Source organism: Cydia fagiglandana, chromosome 14, assembly GCF_963556715.1.
Source record: "Cydia fagiglandana chromosome 14, ilCydFagi1.1, whole genome shotgun sequence".
Lineage (NCBI taxonomy): Eukaryota > Metazoa > Arthropoda > Insecta > Lepidoptera > Tortricidae > Cydia > Cydia fagiglandana.
This window is the reverse complement of record NC_085945.1, coordinates 19,659,831-19,684,150: the sequence shown is the minus strand read 5'-3', so window position 1 is coordinate 19,684,150 and position 24,320 is coordinate 19,659,831. Positions and strand designations below refer to the sequence as shown.

Here is a 24,320-nt window from a genome sequence, read left to right as displayed (position 1 = left end):
TTTTTTCTCGTGTAGCGGGTTCGATTCCCGATTCAACTGAGTAATTATTTAAAAATCTATAAATGCTGTTAAAATTGTTTTTTAAATTAGAATAATGTCTTCTTTCAGTAAAATATCCTATCTACGATATTTAAGGTACTTTCCCTTCATGTCCCATACTCTTGGGACACCCTGTATATATTATATACTCTTTATACATGTTACATTGACAAGTGGAGGTTGTAAACATTCTTCAACTTTCGTTTGTTTAATGTTGTGATTAAAATAGCTGTAGTCTCCATGTAATTTAGTAATATCAGTTGTACTGACGCCATAGCTGTAATTAGGCCTTGCGAAGGGTCTGAATGAATGAATGAATGTAATAAAACGAGCGGGGAGGCAGTTGTGGCATGTTTATTGAAGTAGTGTAATATGTACAGAGAGGCGGGCGGGGCGGGGCGGCTAGTCCTCGTCGTGCGGCGCGAACAGCTTGGCCACCTCGAACAGGTCCTCGAACTCGCCCTGCGCCAGCACCTGGACACCAACAACACACATTTTATACTTTATACATTCTCAACGGTAAGTAGTGATAGGGTATCAATTTGGATTCCCTTGAGTGTTGAAATATACTTTTTTAATACAGTTGCTCAAAAAGTGCTACTTTACGTAGCTGTTTAGCGTGCGGAAAGTTGGTTATCTCGAACTAGTGCTTTTTACTATTCCAATTTTTTTAAATTTATACTTGTTCCAATTCACGACTACTTATTGATGAGTGTTAATATTAGTTTCCTTTAAACGTCGTAATCAGCATAAAAACCTACCGTTAATGTAAGAATACGAAAAATATTACATATTTCATATTTAATTACTTACCTCTTCATCATTATAACACGTTTATTTTTTAATATTCAATATTGAAAATTCCGTTCTTAATAAGTTGACTGAATGGAACGGAATAGCTGCCAAACGCCCATAGATATAATATACTTAAAGACAACTTCTAACCGAGCTGTCACTGTTACCACTTTTGTTTAGTGTACGATTAACAATGTTTTTCTTATTTTTTCGCAACTGTATTAAAAAACGTCGTTCGATACACGTGCGGAAATGTCATTCTTCACTCGTCCCGAGTCTTGCCACTCGCCTGCGGCTCGTGGCAAGATATCTCGGTACTCGTGCAGTAATGACATACCTTCCGCACTAGCATCGAAATGTACTATTTTGTGGCATAAACGGCAGTCTCTATTGTTTACCTTAATTTAGAAGTTTGATATTTCAGAGCTTCAAAGGACCGTAGAGGTTTTAATTTCAACTCGATACCGGACGCGTTCCCGAGGTGGGTCTCGACAGACGGACGGACAGCAAAATGAGGCTATAAGGGTTCCGTTGTTCCCCTTTTCCCTATAAACAGGTTTGTCGTATGACGAAGTACTCGACTACTCGTGTTACATTGTGGTCCGATGCATGAGTAGCACACGAGCAGCGCGCACCTGGCGGGCGACGTGCATGCGGTTGAAGAGGTTCCAGAGCAGCACGCCGACGACGCGCCGCTCGCGCATGTAGAACACGACGCCGCGCTCGTAGCGCTTGTCCGTCGGCGCGGCGCTGTCCGGCGCCGCCTCGACGACGAGCGCGCCATCCGCCGCCGCCGCCGCCTCTGTGACCGTCGCCGACGCGTCGCTCACGGCGTCGGACGAAAACACGCCGACTGTCGGAAGCTGTGAGTCCACGATGCCGATCGCCTGGAATTTATTACATTTGGTATGTCGTAATAAAAATGTTGAATTGCTTTATTTTGCATTCAGTATGATGTCCTGAATACAAATGTAGATATGAGATAATAAGCGCAAATTAGTGACGTCATAAAGTCAGCGGTACAAATGAAATTTGTTTTTTTTTCCTTTAAAGATACCATGTCAGGTGTCAAATAAAACGGTTCTATTGAGTAGATTACAAATATATTTTCACTACACCAGCTCGGAAAGGCTTACTTTGCACTTCGAAAACGATTTTGCATTTAATCCACATGTGAGGCAAATAATCAAATGCAAATTTTGAGTTGTTTTCTTATGTTTGCTGGTAGAATTGACTTTTAAATGATGATTTAGGATGATAAATATTGAATAACATTCATTTGGATTTGATTTGGTTTGATTTTGTTTGATATTTTACATTTAATATTTGCTTCAGGTTGGTGTGGTGAAAATTTTTGTGTTCCACTGCGGGGCAAATTTTGTTTAACCCTCGCGCTTTGAAACCCTCGCAACGCTCAAAATTCAATTTTTCGAACCACTCGCTACGCTCGTGTTTCAATTTTGGAATCTTTCGCTTGCTCGGGTATCGATATTAGCACGAGCGGTTATATAAACAACAACTTTGCCCCCTTGTAAAACAAATAACTATTTCACCACACCAGCTCGGAAAGGCTTACATTGCACTTCAAAAACTGATAGCAAAGTTGCATTTTATTCACATGTGAGGCAAAGTAATCAAATGCAAATTTTGAGTTGTTTTCTCATGTTTGCTGGTAGAATTGAAGTCAATTCTACCAGCAAACTAATGTTTGTAATCAAGAGACATGCCAAGCATAACAAACAATAGAAGTCTATTAAATGATGATTTTGGATGATAAATATTTAAATAAATAAAATAAAACCCGGCAAGTGCGAGTCGGACTCGCGCACGAAGGGTTCCGTACCATAAAGCAAAAAAAAAAAACGGAAAAAATGCAAAAAGAAAACGGTCACCCATCCAAGTACTGACCACTCCCGACGTTGCTTGACTTTAGTCAAAAATCACGTTTGTTGTATGGGAGCCCCATTTAAATCTTTATTCTGTTTTTAGTATTTGTTGTTATAGCGGCAACAGAAATACATCATCTGTGAAAATTTCAACTGTCTAGCTATCACGGTTCGTGAGATACAGCCAGGTGACAGACGGACGGACGGACAGCGAAGTCTTAGTAATAGGGTCCCGTTTTACCCTTTGGGTACGGAACCCTAAAAAGTGCTTTGTCCTTTGTTTTCAATACTTGATCCAACAAATTTTTAGAAAACGCCATTTTTTTTTAAACGCCAAATAGTGCCTTAGTTACCTCGTAGCCCAGCTGCGGGCCCAGGTCGCTCCAGAACATGCTCTGGTGCGTGTAGGGCTCGGGCTGGCGGTCGCCGGCCATGTTCTGCGCGGCGCGCCGCCCGGACAGCACGGCGTGGTCGTGGTGCGTCACGCGGCGCCGCCCGAGCGTCACGTCGTGGAAGCACGCCACGTCGCCCGCCGCCCACACGTTGCTGCGCGCCTGCAGCTCCGCGTTCACCACGATACCGCCTAACAGGGAATTCAACACTATTACGATCCTTCATCTTGTAAAGTCCAAGCATGGCTTAGGCCCAGTTGCACCGACCACATTTAACAGACTGATTAACCTCAAACAGTAGTGAAGTATGAACTTACAAATTTAGCTAACGCTTTCACGGTGACGGACGCATTCAACAAACTTATTTTCTAAATCTTTACGACAAAAAATTTTTAAGCAAAATAAATCTATATATATAAATGCAAGTGTCCTCTATATATATAAATGCAAGTGTCCTGACTGACTGACTGATTCATCAACGCAGAGCCGAAACTACAAAAGATAGAAAGTTGAAATTTGCACTCCAGATTACATTTATAAAGTGTACAGGAGATAAGAAGCGATTTTGTGAAATTCAACCCCTAAGGGGGTTAAAAAGGGGATGAAAGTTTGTATGGGGTTCAAGTTTTATTTTAAGCTAGGAATTTTAAACTTCGTATAAAGATATAATATTAAAATACAAGAAAACTGGTTTCAGCGTTTTTGAAAATTCATCCCGTAAGGTGGTGAAAAAGGAGTTGAAAGTTTGTATGGATATCAAACATTTTTTCGAACGTGGGACTTGAATCTTTGTATTTGGGGATTTAAAAAGGGGTTGAAAGTTTTAATGCATTGAAACTTTTTAGAAAGGCATAATGACCGATTACAAAAAAAAAGTAATTGCAACGTTTTTGGAAATTCAATCCCTAAGGGAGTTAAAAAAGGGGATGAAAGTTCGTCTTGGGGTGTAAATTTTATTTTAAGCTAGGAACTTGAAACTTTGCAAAAAGGCATTAAATTAAAAAAAAATATATGAAACCGAATGCATTTTTGAAAATTCATCCCCTAAGGTGGTGAAAAAGGGGTTGAAAGTTTGTACGAAGATAAAATATGTTGTGAGTGCGGAACATGAATCTTTGTATAAGGGCATATAATAATATTATTAGAATACAATAAAAGTACTATCAGCGTTTTTAAAAAAATATTCCTCAAAAGGGTTAAAAGGGGGTTGAAAATTTATATGAAAACTTCATACAACTTGCAAAAAAAGAAAAGTAAGTTCAACATTGCTTGGATATGAAAATTATAGGTACTAAAGATGTAAAATGTTGAAGATATTTAATAATAATTTCCACGCGGACGAAGTCGCGGGCAACAGCTAGTATTAAATAAGTAGGCACAGTCAAAGAATCTAATTTAACTACATAACATATCCTACCTCTTAATCAATATAAAAGTCGCTAGGGACCTCACACTATTGTCAAGGTACAAAATGTTACTGAAATGTTATTCGTTGAGCATACGATAAAGAAGTATATACCGAGTAGCGGGTGTAGCTCCAGTCCGGCGGGCTCCGCGAGCTCCACGGCGGGCTCCGCGCCCACGCACTCCACCACCACGTCGGCCGCCAGCTCCCCCTCTACCCCCTCCCCCTCTACCCCCGCCGCCGCCGGCCGCAGCCGCATGTGCACACGCCCCTCCTTCATCGAGCACGATGATATCTCACCTAATAACACACGGGCGAATCGACTTTATGACCGACAGTTTCGAGTTTTACTAAAAATGTCTCTGGAGAGTCTGTAGTTACCAAGAAATCGAGCTTCTAAATATACATAGTCTCTGTTTATGAGCTTTAATAGTTGGGATTTGAATGTTTTAACACACACCATACACTAAACTGAAGCATGGAAAAGCCATTCAAAGGTGAAATTTTTCAACGAAGTTTAAGCTGTGAACAGACTTGTGTCGGTCAAAAAGTTGATCCCAAATTATTGCTGTGTACCTATTAACAGTTTTGTATCACATGATTGATCTTAAATAGGGCACTTAGCGCAGCTTCCATACTCAACGTTTGAACTTTTGAAGACCATATTTCGTCATTTTTGGCTTTTCTAGTACCTTACCTTACGTTGACTTCTAAAATCCGCATTTGTATTTATTATTGCTATTTTGTTCTTCTTTTCTCGATCTGTTCATGTGTTTTTAATTTAGTGTTAGTGTTTTTAGTCGAGTGTTTAGTGTCAGTTTAGTGTAGTAAATAAAGGTAGTGGACCCCGCAGTAATTCCTCAGCCAGAAAAAGCTTTACAGTATGATAAAGTATCAATAAATAAAAAGTATTGTATAAATTTCCAAAGAATAATAATAATAGTATTTAAGTAAATACCTAAAGTCTTAAATCGTTAATATCTTTTTACGGAAAATTGCTCCGTTTAATCTTTCTTCTCCGGACATGTTCATGTAACGTATTGCAACAATATAAAAAATATAAAAAAAAATCCCCGCAGAAATACCAATATTAACAAAATATAATTTTTTGGCGTGGCTTGGACCGGAAAATTGCTCAGTCTAATTTTTTCACTGGAATGCCATTTTATTGCCGATTTATACGTACAAATTGAAAATCTAAAAAATTTACCATGTAACTATACTTTTTTTCAGAAATTGCCTTTTTACTCGCTGTGGAAAATTTCTCTATCCATTTTATTTATTGAATTAAGTTCACAGTTTTCTTTCCATTCAACCATAAAAACATCCAAAAAAATAACGAGCGTATTCAAAACTAAACATATCGGGAGCAGTGTAATAGGGAGCGGGGTGTACAAGGGATGACAGTTCTTTTGGATATTTTGGATTTAAGTATATACGTGACTACTTAGTACTTAAACTAATAACGCATAGACAGATAGTCCCCATACGGTGAACCTGCCAAAAGTGAAGCCGAAACACGATGGATGTGTGCGTGCGACGCTCGTGTTTTACGCTCAGCAAACACACACATATATACAAACTATGTTGCCAGTATTCATTTACATCTCTCAAAGTAGGGGAATTTTAACAACATCCACACTTGGTTATAAATAATAATGGAAGTGTGTAGATTCGATTTAGTAGCAAAAGGTTTTTGTTTATTTTGGGATTTATTGCATTTCTGTACTTTGTGAAATAAGGTTTAAATAAATAGCTGATAAGTTTTTTTTTATTCGACAAAATAAATGTGCATAAAATAATAAGAATAAAGTTAAATATGACAGAGCATATTCGACTGTGTTTAGTCGGTTTCCAATGTTTCCATATTGCGTCATTCCGATTTAGTCTAACTTTTTCCTTCCATCTCGCAGACAGAAGCAGATCAGTCAGAAAACTGAAACGAACATTACAAAAAAAATAAGAAAAATACTACATACTTAAAAATTAACTTAATTATAATTTTCTATAATTATACAACGAAATTCAATTGAGCGTATTTATTTTAGAATGTAGACGTCATGTCCCATTTGGAGGAAAACATATTCACTACACTGGCAACATTTAGAAGAAATGGCGACTGACGAAAAATTGTTTTTTTGTATTTACGATTATGTAAAGATATCACCTTAAATTCGGTACTTACGCGTGAAATGTAATATCGGGCGGTTTGTTTTTATTATATGATGTGTTGTGACACCCATTCACTGTACAAACAACCATCTTTCCTGTAGTTTTTGATTTTTAAACGGGAGGTGTACACACACCGATTTGACTTTGAGTACTGCGAGGGCCGTTCGAATACGACGATACGAGTGTGACGTGACGTCGCACTTGAAATGGCTTCACTGGGGGTGTACGGACTAGGTATCTATGCCTTATAAATCTATGACTTAGTATATATTTAAAAAGAAATCAGGCTGAGAAATTTTCCACTCTCAGTTTTTTATAGTTCTAAAATACATAAACTTGGGTATGCATTTTTTTTTGGATTTTCTTACCCACTACGCCAAATTATATTCTAAGATCATATAAGAAGGAAAAAATGGCAGAGCAATTTTCCGATGTAAAATGAGCGCCAAAAAAGGAATTATCGTAAAAAAAATATTCTCATGTTTGACAAAAGTTTTAGATTTTTTTCTAGTATCACATACTGATACAAATAACTTATTTGGTAAAATAATTTTGGACGGGGGAATTACTCGGTTCAATATATAAACAGATTTGTATTTTTACGTATAAATACCTAACTTAGGAGTGGTTTTTTTTTTTGATATTTATATGTTAGTTTCGGCTCATACTATACAATAACCAAGCAAAATTTCATCGACTGAGGAATTAATGCATGGGTCTCCATACAACAACTTGCTTCGTTTACCACACTAGTAGTATATTTTGTAGTTCTATCGTGATTTCGTTTGACATGTGTTATTTTGACATTACAGAAATTGAATCGAATCGAATCCGAAAACGCAAATAACAACGTATGTACAAAGTAAAAGTAGTCTAACGTTCGGGCAGCAGCGTGACGCCCTGCGCTCTGAGGCGGCGCGCCGCGTCGGCCGCGAGGTACGGCGGCAGCAGGTCCTCGAGCGGCGCGCGCTCGCGGCACAGCTGCACCACCTCCAGCTCGGAGCCGCGCGCGCGCTCGGCCAGCGACGCCGCCAGCTCGGCGGCCAGCAGCCCGGCGCCCACCACCACCACGCGCCGCGCGCCCGGCTCCTCCAGCGCGCGCGCCAGCCTGGCAACGTCGCGCACCGAGTGCAGCGCCAGCGCGCGCCCCGCCGCCGCCGCCGGCGCCAGCGAGGGCAGCCGCTTCGCCGCCGAACCTGCACGCACACTCACAGATATACGTAACGTATGTGCTGCGATAACCTGAAACGTTTACTTCCAACAAAACACAAACAAAATTAATCCAATCTCGACACGAATGATCTTTACGATGTATATACAATATGGCCTTGAAGATGGCGTATTTCAAATATTTAAATTATTATTTTCCATTTATTTATTTTTCTTCTTAGGCTAGGTCATTTATAACATGAAAATAAAAGTAAAATAATTTAAAAAAAAAAGAAATTTTAAAAAAAATATATTATTATTGTTATGTCTGTCTTTTACAAATTCTCGGGACCATGGGGTCCCGGGCATTTGGAAGGCGTGCGTGGGGCCGAAGCCAACACGTAGAGGCCCCTTGTAATAAGACAATTTACTCTAAATGTAATGTGACACCAACCGACGATTATCCCTGTTTGCACTATAGTAGTGCACCCAAGGACAAGCCCCGGTTAGTGTAGGACTATTGCAAGAAAAGGTACAAAAAGAAACCGGGCTATTGCGTTGAGTTGCTAGTGTGCTAGTAACCGGGACTATGGAGGAGACTATGGCACCTGCCCTGCTCATATGTTAAAAACATGAAAAAATGGGCCAGGTGGTGACTCGCCAACTCACAATATGGGTCCCCGAAAACGGCCGCTCGCACGGAGCGACAAGGGGACAACATCACGTGAGCGGCTCAGGGCGTGGAGAGGTGTGCACCGCTTTCTACCCAGTGGCTGTAGGCAGCCACTGTGCCAACTCGCGTCTTAGGCATATTTCACTTCCGCCCTGCGAGCATATAGCTCTGACACCTCACTCTGGACGGCCGGTTAAGGCAAGCCAGAGGTGAGAGTCCTGCGGCCCCTGCTCAGTGTTCACTCCAGCCGGCCAATGAAGGCAAGCTGGAGAAAGGGGCCTGACCGACTCTCGGGGGTATGGGTCCCAAGGGACGTCACTTCCCATTCAGCTCGCCACAAGCTGCCCTGGGGGCTTATTATTATTATTATTATTTTTTAATTTATTAAGAAACAAACAGTCTTATAAAACAGATAAGTATATAGAGTAACATTCTTTTAGTAATAGACTTATAGTTTCCTATATGTAAACAAATATTTTAATAAAAACTTATTACTAAGTATAAATGACATGCATATATACTAGTATGTGTGACGAGATATGTGAGGAAATCTTAATTTAGCTGGTCATACAGGTGTTTATTATTTTAAAGAAGAAAAAACTAATTTTATAAACAATCTTAGTGAGCTGCTAAATATGTCTACGTTTTGGCACTTTACATTGTACAACCTAAATTATTATAATAAAGTAGGTGTTTAAAGCAAAATATCCAAATCTGGTTCCATTCATTCAACTAGCAACATTTACTTAACTACCCGTTTTTATTAATAAAAGTATTAAAAGTCAAATGAGGGTGGATGAGAAAAATCAGATTTGACGTTAGTGATTAAGCAAAATTATTCTCTCGCTGTTTCTTTTAATACATTTTTGGGTTTTTAAAGTGTAGTTTTAACATGTTTGGTCCTTCTAGAACTGGATTGTGAAAGTGTAATAAGTGCAAAAAAAACAATAGTGTGTAAAAGGCTAAGTGCTATTACTGCGAGTTGGTAAGATTAGACTGTAAATATTAACTTCGATTTCGTGCACCAGTGAGGTTAATAACCTATATGAACTATTTCATTAATTAGGACATTTAAGCAGTGCTAAATGAGTTCTGGACTTCTGATACGTAAACAGTATTAATTGATAATAATATTTACAAAGTGATTTGGACTAATACAATTTCGTTACGTGAATATTTGTGAATATAAACCTTCGCCATTTTAAACTGCATATTAATAGACTATTTCGCCCGATATAGATAACTAGTGATTTAACTTTACGTAAATTGAATTCAACTATATACGGGAAAGTGGACTTTGAACTTTGTTTGTTGTGAATTCGTGTTATAAACGTAAACAATGGCTCAACTTTGTGAATCACAAAAAACGTTATCGGAACGTATTTCGAAGTTACAATCGAATACTAAAAAGACGTCTAAATCAAGATATACACTTGGTTATTTACAAGCACGCTTAGAAACATTAGAAAGTTATTGGTCTAAATATCAAAATCAATATGAGATGATTAAATCAACGGTTACGAAAACTGAACTGGAGCAATTACAATTTAATGCCGAAAGTCTGTACGAGGCAACTGAAGACATATACCTGGAATTTAAGGGATTATTAAAGGATTACTTGTTAGAATTCTCTAAAGGTCAAGGTCAACCACAATCAAATAATAGTATGCAGAGTTTTTTAACAACACATGATAGCGAGACCACTCCGATTAGAACTAAATTACCACCTTTATCGATTCCTAAGTTCGCCGGTAATTATAACGATTGGACAAGTTTTAAAGATTTATTTAAGGCCCTCGTGCATGACAACCTGCATCTAACAACGATTGAAAAACATAATTATTTAAAAACGAGTTTATCGGGAGAGGCGGAACAACTTCTAAAACATTTTGCACTCACGGAGGCTAATTACGATAAGGCTTGGAGCACACTTGAGAGTAGATACAATAATAAACGTATGATTGTCACTACAATAATTAGCCGCCTTTTAAATCAGAAGAAGATGAACACAGAATGTTTTAAAAGCTTAAAGGAAATTTTAGATACTACAAAGGAATGTTTGAATTCTCTCGACAATCTCGGCGTGGACACCTCCACTTGGGACGCAATTATCGTACATTTAGTTGTATCCAAGTTGGACTTAGAGACACACAAACAATGGGAACAGTCCCTTGGATCATCTCAAGATATACCCACATTTACCGTTTTATCATCATTTATAGAAAATCGTTTCCGGTCTATGGAGATGGTAAATGTCACACACAAAAAAGACCAACCGCAGAAAAAAGACTTAGTTAAAAATACTACAACCCAAAAACCCACAACTATGAAATCATTTGTCACAGAAGTAAACAGCGAATGCACTTATTGCTCACAAAACCACTATATTTGTCATTGCAAAGAATTCGCCGCATTAGATGTTCCTCAACGTCAGGATTTTATTAAGAAGAATGGCATGTGTTTTAATTGCCTTGTAAAGGGTCACTCCGTTAACGCGTGCAGGCAGAGCACCACCTGTAGAAAATGTAGTCGACGACATCACACTCTGTTGCACTTCACAAACCCTAACAAGAACACAACAGTGCCTGAAAACGATACTGTAACAGCCACTACACCTGAAACGAGCCAAACCACATCAACCGTAGTTTACAAGGCTGAGGTTGACAGCGACAGTGAGGAAGTTATTTTGGCAACTGCGCGAATTGCAGTTAAGTCGAGGAACGGCGACACGATAGTCTTGAGAGCACTGATCGATCCGTGCTCGCAGTCAAACTTTGTTACTGAAGCAGCAGCTCAACTGCTTAATCTCGAGCGCACTTCAGTTAACGGAAAAATCACTGGCATATCACCTGTACCTATGACAACAAAATCACAAGTTCAGTTGAACTTTCATGCCATGAGAAATCCATCACACATAATCACAGCTAAGGCGTACGTCCTTAGACGAATCAATTCGAGATTGCCATCACAAGAGCTCCCATCAGATACCTGGCCTTCTTCTGAGATTTCAGATCTTGCGGATCCACACTTTCACAAGCCAGGATCTATCGACGTGCTATTAGGTGCAGTTGTATACGCACATATTATTCTTGATGGAGTTGTAAAACATAATGAGTCTCTGGTCGCTTTGAACTCACGATTGGGCTGGCTAGTAAGCGGCGAGGTTGCGCTGTCTGGCCATCAATCTCACAATGTTATTGTTATGCACACACAAGTCGAAGTTGATCAGTTACTACGTCAGTTTTGGGAGATCAATGAATATTCACCAAACGTGAAGCCTCTGTCACAACCTGAGATACAGTGTGAAGAGCATTTTAAGAAAACTCACACTCGAAACACTGACGGTCGATACGAGCTTCGTCTACCCTTCAAGGACGAAGACGCTCCAAATTTAGGCAACTCCAGACAACTTGCTTTGAACCGCTTACATCAGATGGAGAATAAGTTTAAGCGCAGACCCGAGTTTCACGAAGAATACTGCAAGTTCATGAGGCAGTATGAGTCACTCGGCCACATGGAGGTCGTCCCTGAAACAAAAAAGAAGAATAGAGCTTATCACCTACCACATCATGCTGTTCTTCGTGCCTCGAGCCTCACTACAAAGTTGCGCGTAGTCTTTGATGGAAGCGCTAAACCTGTAGACGGAAATTCACTCAACGATGAGCTACTCATCGGCCCACCGCTGCAACAAGACATACGAGATTTAGTAACACGGTGGAGACAACATAAGTACTGTCTAGTAGCTGATATACAACAAATGTACCGACAGATACTTATCTCAAAGCAAGACGCTGATTACCAGAGAATCTTGTGGCGCGAATCATCGGAAGAGCCGATTAGAGAATATCGGTTACTGACCGTCACATATGGCAGTTCATGTGCTCCATATCTTGCCATAAGGACACTTCATCAACTTGCAGAGGATGAACGTGGAGAGTTTCCTGAAGCTGAACTTCTAAAAACTGATCTCTATATGGACGACTTGATGACGGGCTCATCTACAGAAGAAGACACTCAACGGCTTCAATGTCGCTTAACTGAACTATTTAAACGTGGCGGTTTTCTTCTCCATAAGTGGTCGTCTAATAGTGAAAAAGTTTTAAGTGAGATTCCCGATTCGCAAAAAGCATTACAAAGTTCAGTGAATATTAAAATGGATGATTCGGTGAAAGCTCTAGGTATAGCCTGGAAACCACAAAGTGATATATTTGAACTGGTAGTTAACTTACCTCAGGGCAACGATGTTGTTACAAAACGATGTGTGCTATCTGCGATAGCAAAAAAATTTGACCCTCTGGGTTGGCTAGCACCTTGCGTGATTGTATTGAAAATGTTTATGCAGAAGTTGTGGCTAGCCGGCCTGGATTCGGACTCTGAACTTCCCGAAGACCTGAAAACTGAATGGCAGACTTACCTGACTAATTTCGAACATATGCAAGCCATTCAGCTTCCACGTTGGTTAGGGATCACGAATAATGTGAAAATTGAATTGCACGGCTTTTGTGACGCCTCTTGCGCCGCCTACGCTGCGGTTATTTACATCAGAGTCATCACGGACAATGAGATCAAAGTAAGCCTGGTCGCAGCCAAAACTAAAGTCGCTCCCGTGAAACAAGTCTCATTGCCACGTCTTGAACTTTGCGGGGCAGTCCTATTGTCTAAATTGATACCAAATGTGAAATCTAGTCTAAATATTGATGATAATTGTGTGTTTGCTTGGACAGATTCCACAATAGTTTTGGCCTGGTTGCGTAAAACCCCAAATACTTGGAAGCCATTCGTTGGTAATCGCACCACAGAAATCTTGAATGTTACGAATAGTAGTCAATGGCATCATGTTAAATCTGCGGATAACCCCGCGGACTGCGCCTCACGCGGTATCAGTCCTGACGAGCTGATGCAGTCACAACTATGGTGGGAAGGTCCAGCCTTTCTTCGCGAGTCTGTTGAGATTTGTTATCCTAATTTTACTATTCCTGAAACGACACTCGAAGCAAAACCGAAAGCAAAAGTTAGTTACTTATCCACCTCAGAACCCAATGAATGTACCGTGTACCTCAATAGATACTCAAGTCTACTTAGGCTTATACGTGTGACAGCCTATTGCTTTCGATTTCTCCGGCTATGTAAAGATAAAGTTCTTAAAAGGAATGATAACATAAAAATGACATACCTCACTACTGATGAAATAAAAAATGCATTAAAAACCTGTATTAGAATGTCACAGTCTGTTCACTTTGAAAATAAAATAGGATTGCTATCACAGAGCAAACCTATCCCAAAAAATAGTAATATTCACTCTTTGAATCCGATCCTAGACAATGATAAAATTATTAGAGTTGGTGGACGGCTTGTAAATGCTCAAATACCACCCGATATGAAGTCTCCTATAATTTTACATCACAAGTGTAACTTAGCAAAGCTGATTGTAATTGATGCTCATTTGAGAACACTACATGGTAGAAATTCACTAACTTTGAATCTTGTTCACCAAAAATATTGGATTCTAAGAGCGAAAAACTTGGTAAAAAAGATTTTAAGACTATGTAAACCTTGTTTTACCCAAACTGCCCAAACTATGACCCCGTTGATGGGTAATTTACCACAGTGCAGAGTCAATCCGTCACGCCCATTTAGAGCGCTCATACAAGAAAAGTCGAAATAATGCAAAATTGATGATACGAGTCGACGAAATTCAGGACTTTGTGCTCATTATTAGAAACAATGAGTACTTGTTCCAGTAAAAGCGTCTTCTTATCTTTTTAAATATCGTTGTAAATATTAGAAAAAGGACTTATTAAATTAGTAATGATTTTTTTTCTGATGGTCGTTTCCGAAAAACCCCGTGAAGCACTGAACGGCAAGCTCTTATTTGGAAATGTTGAGAAGTTTACTCTGCTAAACCTGGCTATTTTGTATTACTAATACCCTGTACTTTAGGCATATCAAACGATATTTTTCCTACATACCTTTGAGAAAGAGAAAATCAAAGTAAAACGAACTCAATTTTCTCTCCGAAACAAGTGTCAATTTCTACGAAAATCTACTTAATATCGAAGTCATTTTCATACTCAAGCAATCTGCAACGTTTGCTTATACTGTTGGTCTACATTAGTGTTTATGAAATTCTACTATAATTTTTTGGCAATTTTTTGAAAACTACTCTATATTACCGATGACGCGCGCTCGCCAGCTCAGTGCCGCGGCAGAGCTTGTACAGGTAGGACGTGTGTCGGTCGGCTCCGCACATTTTCAACGGCGATGACGAGGTTTTTTATCATTGTGTGCGGCGGGCGCCGTGTAAAACGCTATACTGTGTGCGTCTAAACCGCAACGAGAAACTTTGATCCTAGCACGGTTTTTATAGTATTATAATTTATAATGGTACAGTTTAATAAACTACCGGACAGGATTAAAAATATTTGAAACGACCTGACATTCTAATTGTATTTATTTGACTCAAGATAGTACTCAGGGTCTGATGATGGAGCCGGAAGGTGGTCACTGGTACCAATCAACCATGCAACTAAACCACTTCGTGTTTAGGCTCATTTTATTCGTCTCAACAAGATCTTTGACACAAGATAGTACTCAGGGTCTGATGATGGAGCCGGAAGGTGGTCACCGGTACCAATCAACCATGCAACTAAACTACTTCGTGTTTGGGCTCGTTTGATTCGTCTCAACAAGATCTTTGACACAAGATAGTACTCAGGGTCTGATGATGGAGCCGGAAGGTGGTCACCGGTACCAATCAACCATGCAACTAAAACACTTCGTGTTTGGGCTCGTTTGATTCGGCTCAACAAGATCTTTGACTTAAGATAGTACTCAGGGTCTGATGATGGAGCCGGGAGGTGGTCACCAGTACCAATCAACCATGCAACTAAACCACTTCGTGTTTAGGCTCGTTTTATTCGTCTCAACAAGATCTTTGACACAAGATAGTACTCAGGGTCTGATGATGGAGCCGAAATGTGGTCACCGGTACTAATCAACCATGCAACTAAACCATTTCGTGTTTGGGCTCGTTTGATTCGTCTCAACAAGATCTTTGACACAAGATAGTACTCAGGGTCTGATGATGGAGCTGGAAGGTGGTCACCGGTACCAATCAACCATGTAACTAAACCACTTCGTGTTTAGGCTCGTTTTATTCGTCTCAACAAGATCTTTGACACAAGATAGTACTCAGGGTCTGATGATGGAGCTGGACTGTGGCCACGGGTACCAGTCTACCATGTAACTGAACCACTTCGTGTTTGGGCTCGTTTGATTCGTCGCAACAAGATCTTTGACACAAGATACTACTCAGGGTCTGATGATGGAGCTCGAAGGTGGCGACGGGTACCAGTCTATCACATAACTGAACCACTTCGTGTTTGGTTTATCACCTAGTGTCAAAGATCTTGTTGAGACGAATCAAACGAGCCTAAACACGAAGTGGTTTAGTTGCATGGTTGATTGGTACCGGTGACCACCTTCCAGCTCCATCATCAGACTCTGAGTATCACCTAGTGTCAAAGATCTTGTTGAGACTAATCAAACGAGCCTAAACATGAAGTGGTTTAGTTGCATGGTTCATTGGTACCGGTGACCACCTTCTGGCTCCATCATCAGACTCTGAGTATCACCTAGTGTCAAAGATCTTGTTGAGACTAGTCAAACGAGCCTAAACATGAAGTGGTTTAGTTGCATGGTTGATTGGTACCGGTAACCAACTTCCAGCTCCATCATCAGACTCTGAGTATCACCTAGTGTCAAAGATCTTGTTGAGATGAATAAAACGAGCCTAAACACGATGTGGTTTAGTTGTATGGTTGATTGGTAATGGTGACCACCTTCCAGCTCCATCATCAGACCCTGAGTACTGTCTTGTGTCAAAGATCTTGTTGAGACGAATCAAACGAGCCCAAACACGAAATTGTTTAGTTACATGAGAGACTGGTACCCGTGGCCTCCTTCCAGCTCCATCATCAGACCCTGTGTATCTTCAGTGTCAAAGATCTTGTTGAGACGAATCAAACGAGCCCAAACACGAAGTGGTTTAGTTACATGATAGACTGGTACCCGTGGCCACCTTCCAGCTCCATCATCAGACCCTGTGTATCTTCAGTTTCTTGTAACTTGTTTCTTGTTAATAAGCGAGTACCTATAATTTCTTTCGAGTAATATACGTTCATAAGTACGAGTATGGGGCTATTCATAAATTACGTCATTTCAAATGGGAGGAGGGGGGGGTCTGGACATCGGATGATGGTAGCATGACGTAGGAGGAAACAGAGTCATCCGAAGCATGATTTTTGGATGATTTGAGGGATGGGGGGTCAAAAATAGATGACGTAATTTATGAACAGCCCCTATGTACATTTGCACTGCATTTAGTATTTTCGTACTTACCAAATAACAGTTTTAGGACTTTATAAGTTAAGTACAGTTAGTGTTGTTATGGTTGATTTCAAATGCTTCGCGAAGGATCAAGAATGTTTAATCCATCATTGTAGTGCGAGTGTGGTAGAAGGGATCGGAATACTGAGCTCGCACGGCCTGCCGCAGCGCGTAAAATACCTAATCTCGCTCAACCCCGAAATGTAATAGCACTCTTAACCAGCGGCGTAGACTTTTGTGGTCCATTCACGCTGAAACTGTACTCTGGTAGATGCACCAAAACTTGTAAAGCTTACATAAGTGTATTCTTGTGTATGGTTACAAAAGCTATTCACCTAGAATTAGTAAGTTCACTATCTAGTGCTGCGTTTTTAGCGGCCTTTAAACGTTTCACTGCTCGACGTGGGCATTGTAAAGACATCTGGAGTGATTGTGGGACTAATTTCGTAGGCGCGTCCAAAGAATTAGATCTCGCGTTCAAAAACAGCAAATCAGCTGTCGTTGAAGAAATCGCGCAACTGTTGGCTAACGACAGCACAACATGGCATTTCATTCCTCCTGGTGCTCCTCACTTTGGAGGATTGTGGGAGGCAGGAGTTAAATCCGTAAAAGGACATTTGAAACGCGTCGTAGGTGAATCCTGCTTAACCTTCGAAGAGTTTTGCACTCTTACCACACAGGTCGAGGCTTGTGTCAACTCTCGGCCTCTTACGTTGATTAGTTCTACGGTTGATGAACTCCCGTTGACTCCTGGTCATTTCTTGATCGGCGAGGCACCGGTTACTATCCCTGAAGAAAGTTTCGTTGATACTCGACCTGACTATTTAAACCGATGGCAAAAGGTACAACGTATGGTACAAAGTCTGTGGCGCCGTTGGCAATCTGAGTACCTTACTATGTTGCAACATCGATACAAATGGTCCCAAAATCACCCCGACATAAATGTTGGTACAGTTGTCTTAGTAAAAGATGATCGTTTACCTCCAGGTAAATGGCTTTTGGGACGAATTGTGGCGAAGCACCCGGGAGCAGACGGCGTAACGCGTGTAGTATCCTTGCAATTTAAGGATCGTGTGTTTAAGAGACCAGTTACTAAACTGTGCCCTCTGCCTCTAGCTGCTTCAGAGCCTTAGTTAAGTGATAGTTTATAGTCTTGTTTTGTAGATCCTCACTCTATAGTTAAGATGTTTGTGTTTTCCACGGTTTAAAGGACCCATATAGTCCTTGGGCCGCGGCATGTTTAAAGCAAAATATCCAAATCTGGTTCCATTCATTCAACTAGCAACATTTACTTAACTACCCGTTTTTATTAATAAAAGTATTAAAAGTCAAATGAGGGTGGATGAGAAAAATCAGATTTGACGTTAGTGATTAAGCAAAATTATTCTCTCGCTGTTTCTTTTAATAAATTTTTGGGTTTTTAAAGTGTAGTTTTAACAGTAGGCGATTACTAATTCAAAATAAAAATTCTGAACTCCAAAACTCTAGACCAAAGAGCTGGCGACTTTATTTGCATTCTGATACAACGAGAAAATGCCGCCAGCATCATTGGTGCAATGCCTCGAGGGCCTATTTTAAATTTAAGCTAGTTAGTAGAAGTAGTATTAATTTAGTTTAGTAGACCACTGTATATATGAATAATTGGTCTTTCAGTAGAATAAAATAAGGGTTCAATTCAAACAGCCTAATCCGAAACAGGGAATCATCAATCGGGTGGTATTGGGTAGTAGAGAAAAAAAAAAGTTAAATAATAACATTTTGAGGGAATCCTACTACAGTTTTCAACTTTGAACAAAGTAGGTACAAACATGAACTTGAATTGTTGGCTCACCAGTAGCTATGAGGCACTTGTCGAAGGTGACGGTGGCGGGCTGGAGGCCGGGCGCGGCGAGGCGGGCGCTGCGCGCGGCCAGGTCCAGGCGGGTGACCCGCCAGCCCCGCGCCAGCCCCGCCCCCGCGCCGCCCTCCCGCAGCCTCTCCAGCGGCGTGTAGAAGGACAGCGGCTCGTACACCAGCCGCCGCTGCTTGCCGTTGTACTGCGTGAAGGCGAGCGACAGCGGGTCGGCGGCGGCGGCGGCCAGCTCGGGCCGCCGCCACAGCTCCTTGCTGAGCGGCGGCCGCATGTAGGGCGGCGCGCGCTCGGCGCCCGCCAGCAGCAGCGCCGCGTCGGGCCGCGCCGCCCGCAGCGCGCGCAGCGCCGCGAACGCCGCCGTGCCGCCGCCCACCACCAGGAACTCCACGTGCGCCGGCAGCTCGGCGCCGCTCGCCGGGTACAGCGGACCCTCCTCCTCCTCCCCCTCGTCTTTCGGCTTTGACTCTGCTAAAACATCATCATCATAGTACACGTTGACAACACGACTCTTGTAACTCACACACTACAATAATACAAATTCGGTTATAAATGGGTCACGGTATGTATGTACGTAACTCACTTTTGACTTCCTTCTTTGTTGTGTCATCTTTTATCTTACTGAAGTAATACACCTGAAAACAAAAGCATTACGTATGAGATTTATGAGTAGACGACAAACTGGACAAGGTTGCTGGAAAAGATCGCTTTTTAGCGATAAGTTGTTATTACGTAGTCATATTTTTCTTTTTTATTTCTTTTATTTACTTACAAAGTTGCTTTGCTTAGTTTGGGGCTAGGTTGATTTGTGTAAGATGTTCCCGATAGGTAGACTTACCCCACCAAGTGAAGAGGTAAGCGCCACCGCGGCCGCTAGGGCGACCCACGAGCGTCGCGGCGGTGGCGGGGGCGGCGGCGGCGGCGGGGGCGGCGCGGGGCATGCGGGCGCCGCGGGGGGCTCGCTCGCCGCCGCCGTCGTCAGCACCGTCTGACACAGAACACCGTTTACTACGAGCTCTCAATGTTAGTCAGCTCAGTTAAGTGGCAACCCTAAAGGCCAGTTGCACCAACCACAATGAATAAACGGATTGATATCTGTCAAGAGAGAACTAAGAAACACAGCTACATTGTTGCACAGTTTGGTGCAACCAACCCTAAGACTATACATTTTCAGATTTGGGTTTCCATAGAACTGAAACTATTAACTGTTGCTAGCCAAGTTGCAACTGCATGTGTTGATTACAAAATCAATTATGTAACATGTTGACTACTTTTTTGTTGTGCATCTATTCTTAATATTAAAATAAGGAAACAATAGGGTAGAGGGTAGGAGTAGTTGCTACTCATATAAAAGATCTGGACATTGAAGCTATTATTATTTCATTGATTCATTTATTGTATCAGATTTAAATGTCAATATGGGACCAACTGGCTCAAAAGAAGTCAGAAATTGTAAGTCATGATAATTGTACAGTTCACTCAAAAGCCCTACTAATTGAAGGCTAATTGAATAGGTACTGATATCACTGGCTTAGGGAATGCAATCTCGCACCAAGATTAGCGATTCGAGATCTCACACGAAAAATCTGAATCGAGATAGGGAGTTTCGAAATATCGACCGTCACACTTTCAAGATCGAGATTAATCTCGACGAGATCGATATTTGACAAAGTAATTAAAATGGTGTTATTTTGAGCAAAAATCTTTATGAATCCGTATATACACATCCCATTTAGGGGTGACACCCGACCGTGAACATCAGTAGTGCCACCTATAAAAATTCGTAAAATCATGTAAAATGAAAGTGATGGAGTAAATCCTGAGCTATTTAACATAAATTACAATTATGTATTTTACAATTTTGATTGAATTTTGGGGTGACACCCACAATTTCCGCACCGGGTGAGACCCATGCTAGCTACGCCACTGACTGGAGTATCGATCCAGAGGCTGTGAGTTCAAGTTTCACCCAAGACAGTAATTTTTCCACTTTTAAACTTATTCTAAGCTTAAAAATGTAATTTTTGCTAAAAACTTATTTCAAATGAAACATAACCCACCTTAATTTATCAGATAACTAGTCCTTTAATATGCATACCTCTCAACTAAACTGCCTAAAGACATATTTTGTCTGCCAATTTATAAATCTCCTTGACTAAATAATTAAAAAATAATTAATTAATTAATATTTATTTCCTTATTCATCATTTTTCTTAGGCTAGGGTTTTTATAATATGAATATAAAAGTAAAATATAAAAACACTTACAAAACAATAAAAAATACATATAAACACATTATAAAAAACCTAACCTAGGGTGCCGCCAGCAGCGGGGCAAGGCCCAAGCTACCTCACCCAATATTTATTATTATTAATTAATTATTTTTGAACTGAAAACTTCTTTAGCGGCGCTGGGCACTTTTTGAGGAGGGAAAAAAATGACAATCTCGAGACAACGATCACGTGACCGTAACGATTAGATGGCCACTCATTTAGATGGCATTTAAATCAATAAAGAAAAACTCAATGACATTACATGAAAAAGGTTCTAATCTTGTACGGGTTGAAATACGAGGATCTCACAGTTACATTCTAACTTTATATCACTCAAATATAATTCAATAAAGCTACATCTTGATGAAATCGCTAATAAAAGTGAACTCTAGTACTGGTGAATAAAACTCAAAATTACATGACCAAATATATTTAGATGCGGGGTCTGCAAGGTAACTTTACAATTTCTATTCGAATTTTAAACAATTAACGCTACAAATTTGAATTTCGAATTTTAAACAAGCTCACTGATAGCTGGTTTGTTACTGCACACCGTCGTATGGGGACCTTGCACTTTGAGACTATGCGCTGAAACTTGGCACAGTTGATTGTTAGCTGGTCTTGAGCAGATACAGACCAGTAAACATCGAGAACCACGTCTGATTTAGTGGGGGGAGGGGGGAAGTTCGACGCCGCCGCGCTTCACTTGGAGCAACATTTCTCTAAAACTATACCTATTAGGGCATGTGATATATCATTTTCGGATAAATTAAGGATGAGGAATCTAGTTTTGGAACAAAAACAATGCACTTTCTAACAAAAAAAAAGCAGAAAGTAGAAAAGACAAAAAAACGTATTTTTGAATTTTTCATAATTACCAAATTTTTTTTAAAGTGTAGCAGGAATCTGCTCAAGACCAGCTAAGAATACACTGTGCCAAGTTTCAGCGCATAGTCACAAAGTGCAAGGTGTCGTGCACTAACAAACCAGGTATGACCAGCAATTTCGGAACTAAAGTTTTTCAATAGAAAGGAGGATGGGTCAATTATACATAGTGCTGCAGACATATTAGAGTAGTCATTGAGTTTTCACTTCTGTCGGCACTCCCGGAGTGCAACCCGTTTTTTTTTAATTAATTATGTTGCAGCTCAATTTTATTTATAAACCAGCAGACCAATATTGATCATACATTAGTTGTAGCTCGATTTTTATTTATTGCCAGTAAAATATTTGTATGCTGTCCAAATGATTTAATGGCTATTTTTTTTTGCAGATCAGTTTTAAAAACGGCTGATCACTTAGGTAATTACTACCCATTGATTATCATTACATTTACATTTTAAATAGATAAGTAAGTCATGTGTAATAACATGGACTATATATAGCATATTGTGACCTAGTTTAATTACCCAAAATAATAAATTTAGACAGTCAAACAAGTTTGTCAGTAGCAAAAAGCAAGAAATTTAAACCTTTTTTGGCGAACTCCTCGCGCCTACATTTTTCTAAATTTACCGCTCTTCTATACTGTCAGAAATAGCTTGACAAATTATAAATAGTTTTATAATGTATGAATGTTTAAATATCTTACTTTTTTTACGTATAATATGACGCCACACACTTATAGGGTCCATGCTGTACTGAATGAAACTTAAACACCTGTATAAACACCATGGATTGCATCGAATAAATGATTATGATTATGATTTTCTCTCTTGCAACAAGTTGTTGACACATCAAGGTATCCATATAATCAATTCCAACATGTGAAATACATATTTACCGTTTTGTATTTTCTTTTCCTTGTACGCTTGAAAACATAGAGCACAGGTAGAATAGTTAACAGTTTTACAAGGGGGCAAAGTTGTTGTTTAACCACTCATGCTAATATTGCAGCAAGCAAAAGATTTGAAAAAGGTTCAATAAGTGGAATCTTACATGTTGCGATGGTGTTAAGGCACAACAACAAAGTTTAAACAAAGTTTGCCTCCAAAAGAAACACACAATTTTTGGCCATACCCACACGAGGAAAATGCAACACCAAAAAAATCAAACCAAACCAAATTCAAATGTATGTAATAAAAACTATATCATTCAAAATCATCAAGTCAATTCTAGCAGCTAACATAAGGAAACAACTCAAAATTTGCATCTGATTATTGGCCCCACATGTGGATAAAATGCAACCTTCTCATTAGTTCTTGACCAATCAAGAGGGCCTTTACTAGTTGGTGAGGTGAAAAATCAATTTCTATGCAAAAGCAGAATATAGTACTCATCTAATTGGTACATAAAAGAATATATTATACAGGATGAAATGTATTAAGGTGTATTCGGGTAATACCGACAGATGAAAATCACCATAAATTCCATCATAATAAAAGTCTCTTTTCGGAATTATCTGACAGTTTTCGACATTCGGAATTACCCGAGTAAACCTTACCATAAAACTTGCATAAAAATTCAACTTAGCTAAGCATAAATCACATGTTTCAATATTCTGCCTGTCATTATGTAAGTGTATACAATGAAGTGTTTAATATCTGCTTTATCTATACTTAAGAAATGGTTGTTATCTTAGTGAAGCAGAACAGACCTAAGATATGACAATATTCAGCCGAGGCCACCATCCTCCAGCAATATGGGAAGAATTGTTTGAGAACAGAGTCAGTAGATCTTACCTCAGCAGCGGCGTTGTGTGTGTTGTGCGCCGTGGACGTAGTGTGCACCGCGGAGCCTGCAACACGGACTCCTTTAGCACTCCAACACACTTATATTATAAGTATACACAAATGATGTAATTCACAATATAATTTAATGTATAGTTTAACAGATTAACAAGTAGCAGAGAAGAGTACTGACGGAATAGTTTGTAGGCATCCCGGCGAGCGAGCGCGTCGAGCGCCTGAGCGTCGCAGCACAGGCGCGACACCGCCCGCAGCATGACACCGAACACTGCCAATACACTCTAAACAAAACTCTTCTAAATCAAACGACCGTTTGTCCTAGCTATTAATTTCATTGCCGTACATTTGAATAAATCGATTTTTATTAGTCCGAAAAGTGAACCTTTAGGTTAGGCTTTAGGTCGACAGGTGACAATTCAATTGACAATTATTTGACAGCTTAGAGATATTTTGAGACATTGCTAAAAACGATTCGATTCGATTGTGCGACATCTTTCATGTTTCCCCAAAATAAGTTCGTATGAGATATGGAGGGTAGACGTCTTTGAGGTCTCTAGAGCCGGACCCAGAAAAGTCTGCAGCGGATTTGATAGTCCACGCAGTGTAAGTGAT

The 24,320-nt window shown here is 40.1% G+C and overlaps 1 protein-coding gene across 2 annotated transcripts; it reads right to left on the bottom strand.

Annotated features, from left to right (window-relative positions):
* Nucleotides 1–375: 375 nt before the first annotated feature.
* Nucleotides 376–24,142, bottom strand: LOC134670963 (apoptosis-inducing factor 1, mitochondrial-like). Of its 2 annotated transcripts, XM_063528787.1 has the most exons (11): nucleotides 23,884–24,142; nucleotides 23,703–23,758; nucleotides 22,805–22,831; nucleotides 19,587–19,736; nucleotides 19,332–19,383; nucleotides 18,731–19,219; nucleotides 7,568–7,885; nucleotides 4,632–4,817; nucleotides 3,074–3,303; nucleotides 1,470–1,721; nucleotides 376–513 (listed from the first exon to the last, which is right to left on the bottom strand). In XM_063528787.1, exons 1-11 carry the CDS (start codon nucleotides 23,963–23,965, stop codon nucleotides 442–444), a joined length of 1,914 nt encoding a protein of 637 aa, XP_063384857.1. In that variant the 5' UTR covers nucleotides 23,966–24,142; the 3' UTR covers nucleotides 376–441. The 2 variants fall into 2 exon arrangements, with proteins under 2 accessions (XP_063384857.1, XP_063384858.1); XM_063528788.1 differs by lacking the exon at nucleotides 22,805–22,831.
* Between the last annotated feature and the right edge of the window lie 178 nt (nucleotides 24,143–24,320).

Bases quoted from the DNA above. Each gene is read 5' to 3' on its own strand.
- LOC134670963 (XM_063528787.1), bottom strand. From the start codon at position 23,965: ATGCTGCGGGCGGTGTCGCGCCTGTGCTGCGACGCTCAGGCGCTCGAC. The intron at 4,818-7,567 runs GTTAGACTACTT...GTGTGTTATTAG, and splicing joins CGTCACGCTGCTGCCCGAAC to GTGAGATATCATCGTGCTCG. The intron at 514-1,469 runs GTGCGCGCTGCT...GTTGGTGTCCAG, and splicing joins GCATGCACGTCGCCCGCCAG to GTGCTGGCGCAGGGCGAGTT.